General features: G+C 41.8%; 1 protein-coding gene across 7 annotated transcripts in view; it reads right to left on the bottom strand.

The window, feature by feature from the left end:
• The window catches only part of LOC139757403 (homeobox protein PKNOX1-like), a 546893-nt gene that overhangs the window by 244307 nt on the left and 286142 nt on the right, over positions 1 to 16444 (bottom strand). For 3 of the 7 annotated variants that reach the window (XM_071677851.1, XM_071677846.1, XM_071677852.1), the window contains exon 2: positions 2644 to 2743. The exons of the other annotated variants lie outside the window; for them this stretch is intronic. In XM_071677851.1, coding sequence (XP_071533952.1) covers positions 2644 to 2741 — 98 coding nt within the window. In that variant the 5' untranslated portion in view covers positions 2742 to 2743. The remainder of the gene's footprint in view (positions 1 to 2643; positions 2744 to 16444) is intronic. 7 annotated transcript variants of the gene reach the window in all.

Genomic DNA, 16444 nt, shown 5'->3' with positions numbered 1-16444 from the left:
CCAACAGTCTCCCCCCCTCCCCATCATCATCATATCCTCCCCAGGCTTCTCTCCCAACAGCCTCCCCACCAGGACCATATCCTACCTAATCTCTCGCCTCCCCCTCTCCCAGCAGGATGAACATGGGGCAAGAGCTCTCTCTCCCCACAACAGCTCCCTCACTCTCCCTCCACCCTAAAAGCGGCAGCAGGAGAAAAGGGGAGGTAGTTGCCCCAGCAGGAGGAGCTGAATGGAAAGCAGTTCCCCCACCCAGCAGTAGCAGGTTAAGCAGTGGGTGAGAGGGACAGGACAACAGCCCAAGGCAGAATAGAGAGTATCAGCAGACGAGACATTAGAGACGATATCTCCCCCCCCCCACACACACACACCCCACACTTCCCCCCCAGCAGAAGAGACGGGGGCCGGTGGTGGTGGTGGGGCGCCCCGGTCGGCCCCCTCCCTCTCTCTCTCTCCCTCCTTGGGCCCCGCCCCGCTCCCTTCCCTCCCAAAACACTCGGGTTAAGTTAAAGGTCCGTGGAGGGTCTTTATCCAGCCCAAGTTGGGTCACAACGAGACATTTACAACAGACACCGGAGCCCCGGAGATCACAGAGTGAAGTTCGCGTTACCTCCAACTTTTGATCACTTCCAGAGAGAGAGAGAGAGAGAGAGAGAGAGAGAGAGAGAGAGAGAGAGAGAGAGAAAGGAATTCAGTTCATTTATGTAAAAGGATCGTAACGGGAACTTTACGGTGGAGGAGAATTTTCTCTTCTGCATTAATAGAGTTTTTTTCCCTCTCTCTCTCTCTCTCTCTCTCTCTCTCTCTCTCTCTCTCTCTCTCTCTCTCTCTCTCCCAAGGTAGTTTTTGATTCATTATGGATCGTCGATTTTCCAAGTTCGACGCCAACGTACCAGCTGGCTGGCCGGCCTTTCAAAACGCGCGGCGCGAATCAAAGCGAAGACATCGCGTGTAGGTCGCGAAAGATGGAAGAGATGGGGGTGGGGGTGGTCGCTTTTATACATCATACGTCGTGTGAGAGAGAGAGTATGAATGCCGTGTGGTTGTTCCATGTATACATCAGTCCATAACTGATTGAGTGGTTTATCTCTAGAGTCAATTCCGTTAAAACCTTCGATAAACCCAGGGAAGAAGTGGTCCTTTCATTAAACCCGTCTGTGATTATAATTTCACGAACCATATTTTTTTTCCCCCCAACCTCCCTCCCTCCCAGACCCCCCATCTTCAACTCTTCGCTCTGTACCCCGTTTTCTATTCTAACTAACTCCTGACCTCTTCTTAAGTAAAAGGAATGTTAAGTAGGCAGCTCTAGCGAGGTAACGGTGACAGCGAAACTTTATCGTCATTTAAGTAAATCTAAGTATATCACTTTAAGGCCTTCATCAACCAGAGCAAAAGCCATTTGTATTCATAAGTAAATGCAATATCAACTCTATCTGTGTAAACATCGGCTAATAAATAACTAATTCACCATATATATATATATATATATATATATATATATATATATATATATATATATATAATTTATGTATATTTATTTTGCTTTGTCGCTGTCTCCCGCGTTTCCGAGGTAGCGTAAGGAAACAGACTAAAGAAATGGCGCCAACCTACCCCCATACACATGTATATACATACACGTCCACACACGCAAATATACATACCTATACATCTCAATGTACACATATATATACACACACAGACACATACATATATTCCCATGCACACAATTCACACTGTCTGCCTTTATTCATTCCCATATATATATATATATATATATATATATATATATATATATATATATATATATATATATATATATATATATACTGCGCTTAGCAACACTCTATAATGAAGAGTTACCAAACGTTGCTGCTGCCTAAATTGAAACGCTTTTTTATTTTGCAATACGTTTTGATCAGGGTTGGCAATGGCAAATAACCAGACCCTAATGAAATATATATATATATATATATATATACACACATACACATGACCAATCCTTATCGTAAAGCTATGCAAAGAGGATAAAGAGGTTATCCATCCACACAGATGTAGGAATACACAAGTGAATGTTGATCAGCTTGGAAATACATTCATATCTTCAGATGTATTAATACATCAGTCAAAAGGGATTCAAAATTTCCCTTTAACCTTATTGTGATATTCCTTCGTCTAAGTGCGTACTGGCGGGAACTGTGGTTATGAAAAGTCGTCTTTGACCACTTGAGCACGGCGGTACGGCCCTAGAGCACGAAGGTACGACTCTTGAGCACGACAGTACGACCCTTGGGCACGACAGTACGACCCTTGGGCACGACAGTACGACCCTTAGGCACGACAGTACGACTCTTGAGCACGACAGTACGACTTGAGCACAACGGGATAGCTTGAGCACGACTGTACGGACCCTTGGGCACGACTGTACGGCCCTTGAGCACGACGGTAAGACCCTTGAGCACGACAGGTACGACCCTTGACCACGACAGTTTAACCTTTGGGTATGATGGTCTACGGTTAAAGGTCAGGTCAAAGCCCTAAACCATCATAATAGAAGGATCACACCGTCGTGGTCAAGGGTCGTAATCGTCGTAGTCGAGGGTCGTACCCGTCCTGCTTTACAACTCACAACCGACCGCGACTTACCTACTGTCGGGGCTCATGTTGTTGTTGTGCGACAGTGTTGTACCTTGTGGTTGTTGTGGCTGACATGTGATAGGTGAAGATGACTGACATGGGTACATACCTGTAACGAAAAATGATACAATTTAGTCACCTCTGCACGTCTACAACAGCTGGGCTACAACCCACTTCACAACCAACATGAAATAAAACGATTAGAAAATCGTTTTCACAACCTGGTCTGAGGCAATGGTTCAGTTAACCCCTATAAACACGATGGTACAACCTTTTAGCACGATGGTACGACCCTTGTGTGGTACGACCCTTATGCACGATGGTACGACCCTTGTGCACGATGGTACGACCCTTGTGCACGATCGTACGACCCTTGTGCACGATGGTACGACCTTTGTGCACGATCGTGCAACCTTTGTGCACGATCGTGCAACCTTTGTGCACGATCATACGACCATTGAGCACGATGATACGACCCTTGAGCACGATCGTACGACCCTTGCGCACCGTAGAAGTACCTGTGCTCACGATGGTACGACTTTTGTGTACTGACCTTGCCCAAGGGTCGTGTCATCAAGGGTTCAAAAGGTCAATACCAATTAGAAAATTAAAAACAGAATCAAAACCTAAATATTCACAGTCCACAAACCACTTCACACCTACAACATGGATATGGTCACACATACCCAATTACCTATAACAGTTAAATACATTCACAATACAAACAGGTTATTTCTGCAACACAATCATATCCCCGTCGATTTATCTCCGGCGATACACTCATTACCAGCCACCATACGTCGCTGCATATGTTAACCCATCTCTATATGACCAGAGTGTTGCATTCACCGACACAATTACATACAATTAGCGATATCTATATTACACTGCACAATTAGAATCACTGGACATTATACGGGGGGGCAAAAATAAAATGCAAATGATTTTAAAATCTCATTATTTTAATCAGAAGCATTTAGCCCGGTGCAATATATTACGCAAATATTAGGACACGGTTAAGAGATAAAAATCCCTAACATTGGGTCTTTGATCAATCCCTTCCGGTGTATCTGATGAATCCCCCTCAAGTGGATGTTTGATAAATCCCCCTCAAGTGGACGTCTGATAAATCCCCTTTATTAGACATTTGATAAATCCCATCCATTGGAAACATGATAAATCCCTCCTACTTGATACTTAATAAATCCCTTCTAGTTGATACTCAATAAATCCCTTCTAGTGGATACCTGATAAATCTCTCTCAGTGAGTAACTGATAAATCCCCTCCAGTAGACGCCTGATAAATCCCTTTCGGTTTATACCTGATTAATCCCACCCAGACAACGCCAGAGAAATCCCATTTAGTCGACGTCTCATAAATCCCTTCCTACAACAGCTGACAGTCCTTCCCTACAACAGCTGACAGTCCTTCCCTACGACAGCTAACAGCCCTCTCCTACAACAGCTAACAGCCCTCCTACAACAACTAACAGCCCTCTCCTACAACAACTAACAGCCCTCTCCTACAACAACTAACAGCCCTCTCCTACAACAGCTAACAGCCCTCTCCTACAACAGCTAACAGCCCTCCTACAACAGCTGACAGTCCTCCTACAACTGACACTCCCTCACAACATACAAGATGTTCATCCTCACCTACGCCATCCAGCAGCAGGTAGAATCAGTCTACAAGAAAACCATCAGTGAATCCTTTTCACCTTCCCTGCTCTACACGCTGGCATGTTCTTCCATAAAGTCGCTTTTTCTTAGAAAACATTACTAAGCTTATTATAGCCCTGTCTTACTCCCCTCCTTTAGTGCAACATGATCCACTACAACCAGGACGGAGGGAAAAACAATTAAAAGGCCCCAGTAATTCATCTGGTTCGTGGAATTTACGCAATAATCCCGATGCATTATTTCACTGTTGTCGTAAATAATTACGATATGTATCACACTTTCAAATCTTTTTTAATATATTTCGTGTTTTGCAGAAATTGTAGCATTTAATCGTTCGGAAGCAATATTTCTCGTCGTGCATTGATCTATCTGACAGTGGAGCATCGTCTTGTCCCCAGACTTAGTGCTTTTAAAGGCCAAGGGTTCGGATCCCAACGTCTTGATCTATGGGATCGACTACCCTACAGAGGGAGTACATATGTAAATAAACACACGTGTACGCAGACACCTCGAAATATTGTATATCAACAAACAAATATTTACAATATCCACAGTACGTAAAGATTACATTGTATATATATATATATATATATATATATATATATATATATATATATATATATATATATATATATATATTGTGTTACATATTCGTCAGAACGAATATGTTACCTGGCGATTATTCTGTGGCTCTGTACTTATATATCTCCAATCAAAATTATAGTTATATATATCAACACTGAAGTGCCCACTATACGCTATATCCTTGCCTCCCCTATACTCCTAAATATATGCCCCTCATCCACACTCTTACTGAAATGCTTTGTCTATGTATATCTAGACGATAAATATTTTACAGACGAAAGACTGGGATCCTAAAGAAAACTCATTAACAATGGTACAGTTAAATGTGTTCTATTAAGAAATGAAGCATCAATTAACTTTCACAGAGAATACAATCTACCAAGGCATCATAGCCATCTATTTCAACTACCTGGCGAAAATCTGTGCTTTCCATAAACCTCCAATATTGAACACAAAATCAACCATGGGCTTCATCAGAATTCCCAAATATTGGTAATAAATTAACGTAAAAATTAGCCAAGTTTTTTCACCTATAGCCCTAGAGAACGATAATGAACTTCAATAGCGCATTTTACTTCCATAAAATTCATTTATACGATAATACAGATTTTGCCCCTCCCATCAGTCATGAGTTTATCGTAAATTCTAAAATCTTTTTAACATCTAAGTTTCTTTTATGAAAAAAGACAAGTTTAGCGTAAATTCTAAGATCTTTCTAACATCTACTAAGTTTTTTTTATGAAAAAAGACAAGTTTATCGTAAATTCTAAAATCTTTCTGACATCTGTTTTTTTATGGAAAAAAGACAAGTTTAGCGTAAATTCTAAAATATTTCTAACATCTCCTAAGTCTAATTTTTATGAAAAAAACACAAGTTTATCGTAAATTTTAAAATCTCTCCAAAATCTAAGCTCCTTTTATGAAAAAAGACAAGTTTATTTTAATTCTAAGATATTTCTAACATCTCCAAAGTCTATTTTTTATGAAAAAAGACAAGTTTAGCGTAAATTCTAAAACCTTTGAAACATCAGAGCTTTTTATGAAAAAAAGACAAGTTTATTTTAATTCCAAAATCTTTTCTAACATCTCCTAAGTCTTTTTTTTTTGATGAAAAACAAAAAAAGACAGAAGCTTCGCTTGAGGGTCGAAAAATCGTTAATCACTCAACGAACCTTTTATTTTAAGTTCTTTATTTTGGAGGTCGCTGAGGGTGCAATAAATGAATGAGGGAACAATGATGTCTCCTTGAGGCAGGCCGGGCTCAGCACATGGGAAGGGAGGCAGACAAAGGCGTCTGCTCGCTGAATTGACCACGATCACCTCCACTCAAACACACACACACACACACAAACACACACACACACACACACACCTCCCGTTTTCTCCCTAACCTGCTTCTGTATCAGTTTTGATCTTAGAAAAAAACAAAACTCGAAGTGGCATCGAGTCGTACAGACTTTTTAAAAAAAACAAGATAGATAGATAGATATATATATATATATATATATATATATATAAGAGAGAGAGAGAGAGAGAGAGAGAGAGGGGGGGGGGGTAGAACGTGTCCATAACACAGGATAAACAGAACGCAGAAGACCCGGAAGTGGGGTTGGGGGGAATGGATAGATGCAAGGACGTGGGCGCTACTGAAGAGGAGTGGGAAGTAATCCAACACGAAGGATCTCCACTCCTCCCTCCCTCCCACACCAGGACGTCCCACAAGGATATGTAGGACCCTTCATACACCCTTCTCCCTACATCAACCACCCTCCCACACCCTCCTTTTCCTCTCTTCAACGGGTGACGTGGGAGTCATCCGGTCTCTCTCTCTCTCTCTCTCTCTCTCTCTCTCTCTCTCTCTCTCTCTCTCTCTCTCTCTCTCTCTCTCTCTACAGCCTTCCATGGCGTCTCTTTCTCCCAGAGGACCAGCCAGGCGACATCCGTTCCCCCCACCCCAGACCATCGCCCTACACTAGGAGCAAAAGGGGAACGTGTGTTCGCTCCTTGATCCTACTGCCGTTCCAACAACCATTTGCAAAAGAGACTTTCCGAAATGTTCGAAGTAACTTATGAGATGCTGGTGTGTCTATATATATATATATATATATATATATATATATATATATATATATATATATATATATATATATATACACACAAACGGGAATGAATAAGGGCAGACAGTATGAATTATATACATGTGTGTATATGTATATGTCTGTGTGTGTGTATATATACGTTCAGATGTATAGGTATGTATATGTGCGTGTGTGGACGTGTATGTATATACATGTGTATGTGGGTGAGTTGGGCCATTCTTTCGTATGTTTCCTTGCGCTACCTCGCTAACGCGAGAGACAGCAACAAAGTCTAATAAATGAATAATATATATATATATATATATATATATATATATATATATATATATATATATATATATATATATATATATATATATATATATATATATATCCAAGTGATACAGAAGTGAAAATAAGGTTTAAAGAAATGCACCCCCAAGAAGTATGACTCTAAAACCACACAGATATATATAATCACTCCCCACTACTGTGCGTTGGATGGTCATCCCTCAGCGAACATTCCCTCACAATATAATCGATCAAGCTGCCTCTCATTACTCCCACCAGTACATCATCATCTTCAGATAACACGAGACAGGATGATTTATTTCCGTAAATGATGCGTTTGATAAGATCTAGAGAACCGTCCATTTTACATCACCACACACAGACACACACACACACACACACAGGAAGATCACTATTTGGTCCTCTCTCTCTCTCTCTCTCTCTCTCTCTCTCTCTCTCTCTCTCTCTCTCTCTCTCTCTCTCTCACACACACACACACACTTCATCACCGACAGACACTTACTTACCATCGGTCACCCGCCCTCACCCACCCACCCCTTCCCCGTGTTTACACTTGATTATGCCAGCCGTCTGTGATAACAGGAAACAATGGGAAATGCTCTGTAAAAGCCCCTGTAATTGGGTTTGCGTTTGGGGAGCTTTTTATCTCGTCAGGATGGTTCAAGTACGTTTCTGATCCCCTTCCTCCACCCTTGAGAATCAACAACACTTGAAGGTCTGGGATGCAAGAACTTCCGTTCATATGTTTTACCAGTTTTAGAGTAACGGGTTCGATTCCCTTCGGTTAACAGAGACCAAAATAAGCTCCCAGATGGATCGAAAAAAAATATATATAGGAATAAAACTAGACTAAATATGTTTTGAAGGTATAAATACAACCAGAGGCACCTTCTATTTACAACTGCAATAACCTTTATTTTTGACAACAGTATGATGCCTAGAGTTCTTTATATCCCTTCAAACCTCATCCCCTCCTACAACATCTACGCTTACAGCCAGCTGCATGACTTCCCACCTTCACCAACAACATCCCAGACTTCAGCTACAACCTTCTCTATATCTTCCAACAACACTTACTACACTTCGCATCGTGTAACGCCCTCACAACACAATCGAACACTAACCTGTGTTGAAAGGTTTTGAGATCAATTTCGTAAAATTACAATTACTTAATTATACTCGAGTCTCAAATGTACTCACTCCACATAACTTCATCTGAAGGTAACTAAGAATACTGACATAGCTAATTACTCTCTCGTCGAGTGTCTTTGGACACAAACAGTCAGTGATAAAATGACAAGCTCACATCACATCCGGCCGTACAGGAGGGTGGTCGGGTGTGGTATTGGTGTGGTGGTGTGGTGTGAGGGAGAGGGGAAGAAGGGGATCTATGACACTAACAGGAGAGGGGAAGAAGGGGGAAAGGGGAGGAGGAAGGGGAGGGAAGAAGAGGAGTTGTTTCTGGATGGGTTAAGAAGCACTCGTATGATGTGTGAGTGAGTGAGTGAGTGAGTGAGTGAGGGAGTGAGCGAGTGCCTTGTTCTTAATCACAACCTCTTCCCTGGGTTAGATTTCCTTTGATTTATGGCTGGCCGTATTTTTCTTAACCAACGGTGCATATTTCCTGTGTAGCAAGATGCAGAGAGAGGGGGGGAGGGAGGGGGGAGCGGGAGAACCCATCTAAGGGTTGATCACTGGGGATTAATGACGTGCAGTATTATATAGTACACATAGCTTGCCTCGCTATACTGCTATGTATATATGTATATATATTATTTTTTTTTTGTCCATACTATTCGCCATGTCCCACGTCAGCGAGGTCGCGTTAAGAACAAGGGGACTCAGCCTTTGAGGGAATATCCTCACTTGGCCCCCTTCTCTGTTCCTTCTTTTGGAAAACTGAAAACGAGAGGGGGGAGGATTTCCAGCCCCCAGCTCCCTCCCCTTTGAGTCGCCTTCTACGACGCGCAGGGAATACGTGGGAAGTATTCTTTCTCAGGGACTTGAGGGATTTCACGCCTGAACCATCTATTGTTTACGTTTACGGTGGCATTCGAAATGCTTTCGTCACTAAAAAGGCCATTTCGAAACGTTCAAATGCCTTCTCCCTGACGAAGCAGATTGATCCATCGGGCCTGGAGGCATAAAGGGATATTATTGTCTTTCTGCAGGGAGTTTCAGGCAAGCCTCTTGAATCACCCTTGCCTTTCCAGTGGGAAACCGAAACCACCTTCCTTATGACAGGGTCGGATTCCTTTTGTTGCAACAGTTCTAACAACCAGCCACCAGGGCGCAGCACCTGCTCGTTACCGACACCGAACTTTATTATTTCGTATTTATCCTCATTATCCAATTATATCTGTCCTTGACTCACATTGGCTATAATTTCGTCCGATAGTCATTGATTTTGTCCGGCGTAAATATGGTCTAGATATCCTGTTTCATATTTCTACTCATGCTCTGGGGGAAAAAACATACAGACACACACACACACACACACACACACACACACACACACTCAAACAGACAGACACACACACACACACAGACACATACATAGTTCTTGCATTAGTTCAGAGTCTCAATAAATTCCTCTGTAACAACTTCAGTCAATAAAACTTGTATTATATAATCACTCTTGCCATACACACTGAACCTCAAATCACATCGACTCGTCGTTACAAGCACATCAACACGACAGAACAAAACGTCGTTCAAATTTCGACGACGAACGGGGAAAAAAAAGGAAAAATAATTTTGTGGTCAAACCGGAAGCGAAGGATGTATATAACAAGAGACGGTGGGAACCACTGGACCAAAAATAGCCACAAAAATAGCCACCAAAATAGCCACCAAAATAGCCACCAAAATAGCCACGAATGATATTCACAATGTACTGCCTCCGATTGCAACGTAAATACATATGAATGTGAACACTGGTGACTTCCTAGTACAGGCTAAACAGCTTTCTATAATGACAGGAACAATATATATAACAAATATACATCCCTATATAAAAATTTATATATATATATATATATCCCTATAATTCCTATTAGCAAATACTTGTCGATACTGTTTCTATCGATGTGCCTTGTGGATAGATTCTCCAGCACCAAATCTATCTGTGATGTCTGACTCTATGAGTTAAGTCTATTAGTTCTATATGGTGAGGGAGTTCTATACTTGGCCCATCATTAGACCTTTCTCTACTGCCATTCGAACTTGTGCAAGTTCTGTATACTGTCTGTACGAGATATCTGTAAAAGTCATTCTCCATATCTCTTCTGACAAAGTCGTTGCTTGATTCTTACTATGATATCTGGCTAGCTTTTCTGTGTTCGTATCTTTAGAATAACTTTTCACACACACACACACACACACACACACACACACACACACACCATACATACAGACTTGCAGCAACAGACACGAACATATTCATCTATAAACACACAAGGGAATAAAAAACACACATCAACATGCACTTGCACAATATAAACACACAACCCTTTAACTCAGTGGAGTTCACATATACACAAACACAAGCATACACACACACACGCATCATACACAAGATAGTAAAAACACTCACAGAAAAACAAACGAACAAGAGTTTCAAGACCATAATGTGTATACCTATACACACATCCTGCAAATACACATGCATACCCTAGCTGATCCACCAGGTCTCCACGAGACGTTCCCTGGTCTACAAACACGTAAAGAGACGGAAGCAGCAGGCGACAGGGCAAAGAACAATACAGCTGAAATAACAAGACAGTCCTACGAGGGAATAAAATACAGCAAGAACTACACTACAAGAAGTCTAATACAACTAATACAGTCAAGGACGAAATCGGACGTTTCCCAGCACCACAGAGAGCGCAGCGGGAATGAACACCCCCACTGAGCAAGACAAATGAAACTGCCCAGTTCATGCAGCCACAGAACACAGACAAGCAACACAGAACACCGAAGAACACACGGACTTATAGACATAATCAAGTGTGACGCGGTAGTCCACAGGTTGAGGGATGTAAATGGCCAATACAGGCAACCACAAGAAGAGGGACTTTTTAAGCATAGGACACGAAAGCAAAGTTAACTCACACGAGAAAAAAAAAAACCATTGTAATTGATGTGTGCTACACCTCGAGGAGGTTCCAGGAGGCAAGAACAAACAAGGAACAAGCACAAGCAGAAACATGACGAGCCAGAAATGAGTTAGTGATACTTGGAGTAAAAGAAAAATGTTTAAGAAATGACATTGAGAACATTTCACAAGTCATTCTCTATCAGGGAAGAACAAGGCATCAGAAAGACTTACACAATGGATAATAAAAGATAGCAATGGCTAATCCACAACAGATCAGAACCATATGATATCATAAGATAATCCATGACAGATAAGAACCACATGATATCATAAGATAATCCAAGACATACAAGAACCATATGATATCATAAGATAATCCAAGACAGATAAGAACCATATGATGTCATAAGATAATCCATGACAGATAAGAACCATATGATATCATAAGATAATCCAAGACAGATAAGAACCATATGATATCATAAGATAATCCATGACAGATAAGAACCATATGATATCATAGATAATCCACAACAGATAAGAACAACATATCATACGATAACCCATGACAGACAAGACCCATAAGATATCATAAGCTACCCCACAACTCACAATAGATATCTCAATACTCAAAATACGGATCAGAGACAATCGAAACACACCGTGTCTTGAATATCTTCAAAGACACATAGGAAGAACTCATAACCAAACACAGGCGTCTTCAATACCTTGATAAAACCCCACCAGCAGCACAACCACTAACAACCACTTTATAACCAACCAAACGTTGTTAAATATCCTCAAAATGAAGGAAAGACTCTCATAACCACACACACACACACACACACACACACACACACACCGTCTGGAATGTTTTCAATTTACAACTCATAACCAAATCCCACTGGAATAGATTGACGTCGACCATCGCCTCCCACCACACACAACAAACAACAAAAACAACAACAACACAGTCTAATCGCAAGTCTAAGACTAATGATAATAGAGAGAGAGAGAGAGAGAGAGAGAGAGAGAGAGAGAGAGAGAGAGAGAGAGAGAGAGAGAGAGGACAAAGACAAAGAACTCTCTGGTCATCATATATACACATATATGACGCCTTCCGTCATCACCTCCTCCCTCATAGTCGACGCGACTACGAAAGACACATATTCTCTCTCTCTCGAGTATCTTACTCGAGGGAGTGTGTGGTGCGGGTCCTCTCTCTCTCTCTCTCTCTCTCTCTCTCTCTCTCTCTCTCTCTCTCTCTCTCTCTCAACTCGAGGACGAGGCAGGAGGGGGTAAATGTCGACTTCTACGAGGGTGAGACGAGGTAACTCAGAGATGTCTATTTGGCGAACAATCTACGCGTGTACGTGTGTGTGTGTTACCATACATGTGTGCTTTCTTTTTTTTTGTACACAGGTTATGTGCGTTTAATCTACACAGACTGGTATCGTCTAATTGCCAATGGGGGGTTACAATACCCACATGTATCGCACGCACTACAATACCGACGTGTACATGCCAATACCTACATGTATTGATACCCCGCGATAGGGGTACCAAAAATGACGAAGTGTATGGTACCTTCCACTTAGAACACTACGATACCTCAGCCAGGTACCCAATTCATCGACCAACCCCTGGGAGGGAAAGGGTGGATGAACAGCTAGGGTTGACCGTGGACCAACTCACTCAATCAGGACTCGAACCCGTGCTTTCGACCTCAGAAGATAACTAAGATGGAACATTGACCTCAGCCAACACAGTTTCCGTACCAACCACCAAGTTTAATTATCCAATATCTATTGCATAATAAACCTCTCTATATCTGAACATAAAATAGATAATGACACATTTGCATACGAGCGTGTAATTTAGATCTAGCGTGAATGCCCAATATACTTTCACTGACATATGAAGACCATTAATAGCAAAACTATTGAACGAAAGCTTATTTTGAATCATGCGAAATCAGTCCCTATGATTCTAATAGGTGTTACCGGACTGCGCCTCCAAGTGGTTGCAACAAGGGCGGAAGGTTCACCTTCGGCGAGGATGCATCATTGTCAATGTATGGAATGGTGCCTAAGTGGTCCCCTTGGGGTAAAGGAATCCAACATTTCCCAGCTCCTGAGCGGAGTGCTTGAAAAAAACAACAGGAGGCCCGATAAAAGAGGTTCTGGGGGGTTGTATTATCATCATTATGACAATAATAAATAACAACACTTGAAATATAATGTCACAACATGAAGCCAAAGGTGTGAGACCCAACCCCCCCTTTTTCCCCCGCAGCAACACTAAACACATTATCAAAACTTCAGTCCCTCTTGTTTTCTTTGACTTCAGGTTCCCAACTGAAATCGTCGCTTTACATACGAGATATCTAAATATAATAATACTGTCCCTGGTTCGCTTATATAAACCAGGGGGGGACACATGAAGCTATCTGTACTACCCACAACCTATATTCATTCTAAAATCATCTCTTCGCATTATATGTATTCTGACATGACTCTCTCTCTCTCTCTCTCTCTCTCTCTCTTTATTATATCTGTCTCTCTCCTGCTTTCACAGGACGTCTGAATTTCGACTCCAACATTCCCGGTTCATTTGTATTTACATCTGTGCGTACACTGTCAGAGCTTGCGTCAACCTCCCTCCATATTCTCTCTCTCTCTCTCTCTCTCTCTCTCTCTCTCTCTCTCTCTCTCTCTCTCTCTCTCTCTCTCAACTGACAAATTAACAAGCAATTTGGCTGAATTATTCGAAAACTAAAGGTAAAATCATATTTTTTTTCGAAATTATAGTGTGAGGTTATATATATATATATATATATATATATATATATATATATATATATATATATATATATATATATATATATATTTCTTCACGACTTGTGGGTGGTACGACCTGTGGCTGTTACAACCTGGTCTTAGCCTTAAGTCAGGTCAAAATCCAGGTCATCAGGTCCAAGGGTCGTACCCTCGTGTTCTCAAGGGTCGTACCCTAGTACACTCAAGGGTCGTATGTTCTCAAGGGTCGTACCCTAGTACACTCAAGGGTCGTATGTTCTCAAGGGTCGTACTTCTACGCTTCTTAGGGACAGGCCAATTATGAAAACCAGAGATTGTAATAGAATAAAAAACAACTGTTACCTCATATCTTTTGATACCAAAGAAAAAATGGTCGTACGATTCCATTTTCATCGCATGACCCACACCACAATGACGGAGTCAGGTCCTAACACGCATCAAAACACGACAGAACACAAACCACGACGTAAACACATCCAACCCATTCCTGATTGGATAGTACGAGTTTTAACTACTCCTAATCAGGTCCCCCCCCCCAGCTCTAGAGGTGGCTGGCCATACACACACACACACACACACACACACACACACTACACACACACACATACACATACTACACGACACACACACACACACACACACACACACTACACACACACACATACACATACTACACGACACACACACACACACACACACACACACACACACACACACACACACACACACACACACACACACACTACACACCACACACACACACACACACACACACACCCAGTGTGGTGAATTACCCACACCACCACTACTAGCTCCCCCCCCCACCTGGTCTGTACCACAAGAGGTCGTGGCTGGGCACAGAAAATCAGTGTTGCCTGCCTGTGGCAAGGTTTTATCCTCATGATCAAAGAATGGCTTCCATGAACAACCCCCCCCCTACCCCCCCACCACCCTACCCCCCCCCCCTCCCCTCCCCCACCCTCCTGTGGTGTCAGGATTCCAATGTCGAAATTGCATTTAGAACGCGTCGCTAAGTGTCTTAAAACACGACACACTGGTCCCCAGTAGTGTTGCTTCACGCGAAGTGACAGTATGTGTGTGTGTGTGTGTGTGTTGTGTGTGTGTGTGTGTGTGTGTGTGTGTGTGTGTAGTGTGTGTGTGTGTGTAGTGTGTGTGTGTGTAGTGTGTGTGTGTGTGTGTGTGTAGTGTGTGTGTGTGTGTGTAGTGTGTCTGTGTGTGTGTGTGTGTAGTGTGTGTGTGTGTAGTGTGTGTGTGTGTAGTGTGTGTGTGTAGTGTGTGTGTGTGTGTGTGTGTGTGTGGTGTGTAGTATGTGTGTGTGTGTGTGTGTGTGTGTGTGTAGTGTGTAGTATGTGTGTGTGTGTGTGTGTAGTGTGTCTGTGTGTGTGTGTGTGTGTGTGTGTGTGTGTGTGTGTGTGTCGTGTAGTATGTGTATGTGTGTGTGTGTGTCGTGTAGTATGTGTGTGTGTGTGTGTGTGTGTGTGTGTGTGTGTGTGTGTGTGTGTGTGTGTGTAGTGTGTGTGTGTGTAGTGTGTGTGTAGTGTGTGTGTGTGTGTAGTGTGTGTGTGTGTGTGTGTGTGTGTGTAAGCTTATTCTAATCTGATTTATATTTTACGTTCATGACATGTAAACCTCAACCAATTTGTCTAATAATATGAAATGTACATCGATAAAACAAACAAAACAAACAAACAAACAATACAGATACCATCCAAGGAGAGAATTGGCAAGTTCAACCACTCACAAAAGTTCATTTCATGAGAAGGTACGCAAGTTCAGTATATCGTGTTCGAGTTCAGTTCACCAAGCAGAACATAAGTTCAATATGTCAAGTTCAACACGTACAAAAGTTCTCTCCACCAAGCAGTACAGAAGTTCAATATGTCATCACCAAGTTCAACACGCACAAAAGTTCACTCCACCAAGCAGTACAGAAGTTCAATTTGTCATCATAAAGTTCAACACGTACAAAAGTTCACTCCACCAAGCAGTACAGAAGTTCAATATGTACCAGAACTGAAGTACTTCATTAAGTTCATAATTTCACACAATAAAAACGTTCAAATCCCACATCACAAAAATAATATGAAATCAAACTTCTATAAAAGTTCAATATGATTGCCATGGAATAAAGAAAAAAATAAAGTTCAAAAACTTACTGCAGGGCAATACTAGAATACACAATAAGGTAAAACACAGTTCAGAAAATCATAAAGAAA

This window comes from Panulirus ornatus, chromosome 26, assembly GCF_036320965.1.
Source record: "Panulirus ornatus isolate Po-2019 chromosome 26, ASM3632096v1, whole genome shotgun sequence".
In the NCBI taxonomy this organism is placed as follows: domain Eukaryota; kingdom Metazoa; phylum Arthropoda; class Malacostraca; order Decapoda; family Palinuridae; genus Panulirus; species Panulirus ornatus.
This window is presented reverse-complemented; position numbering and strand designations above follow the sequence as displayed.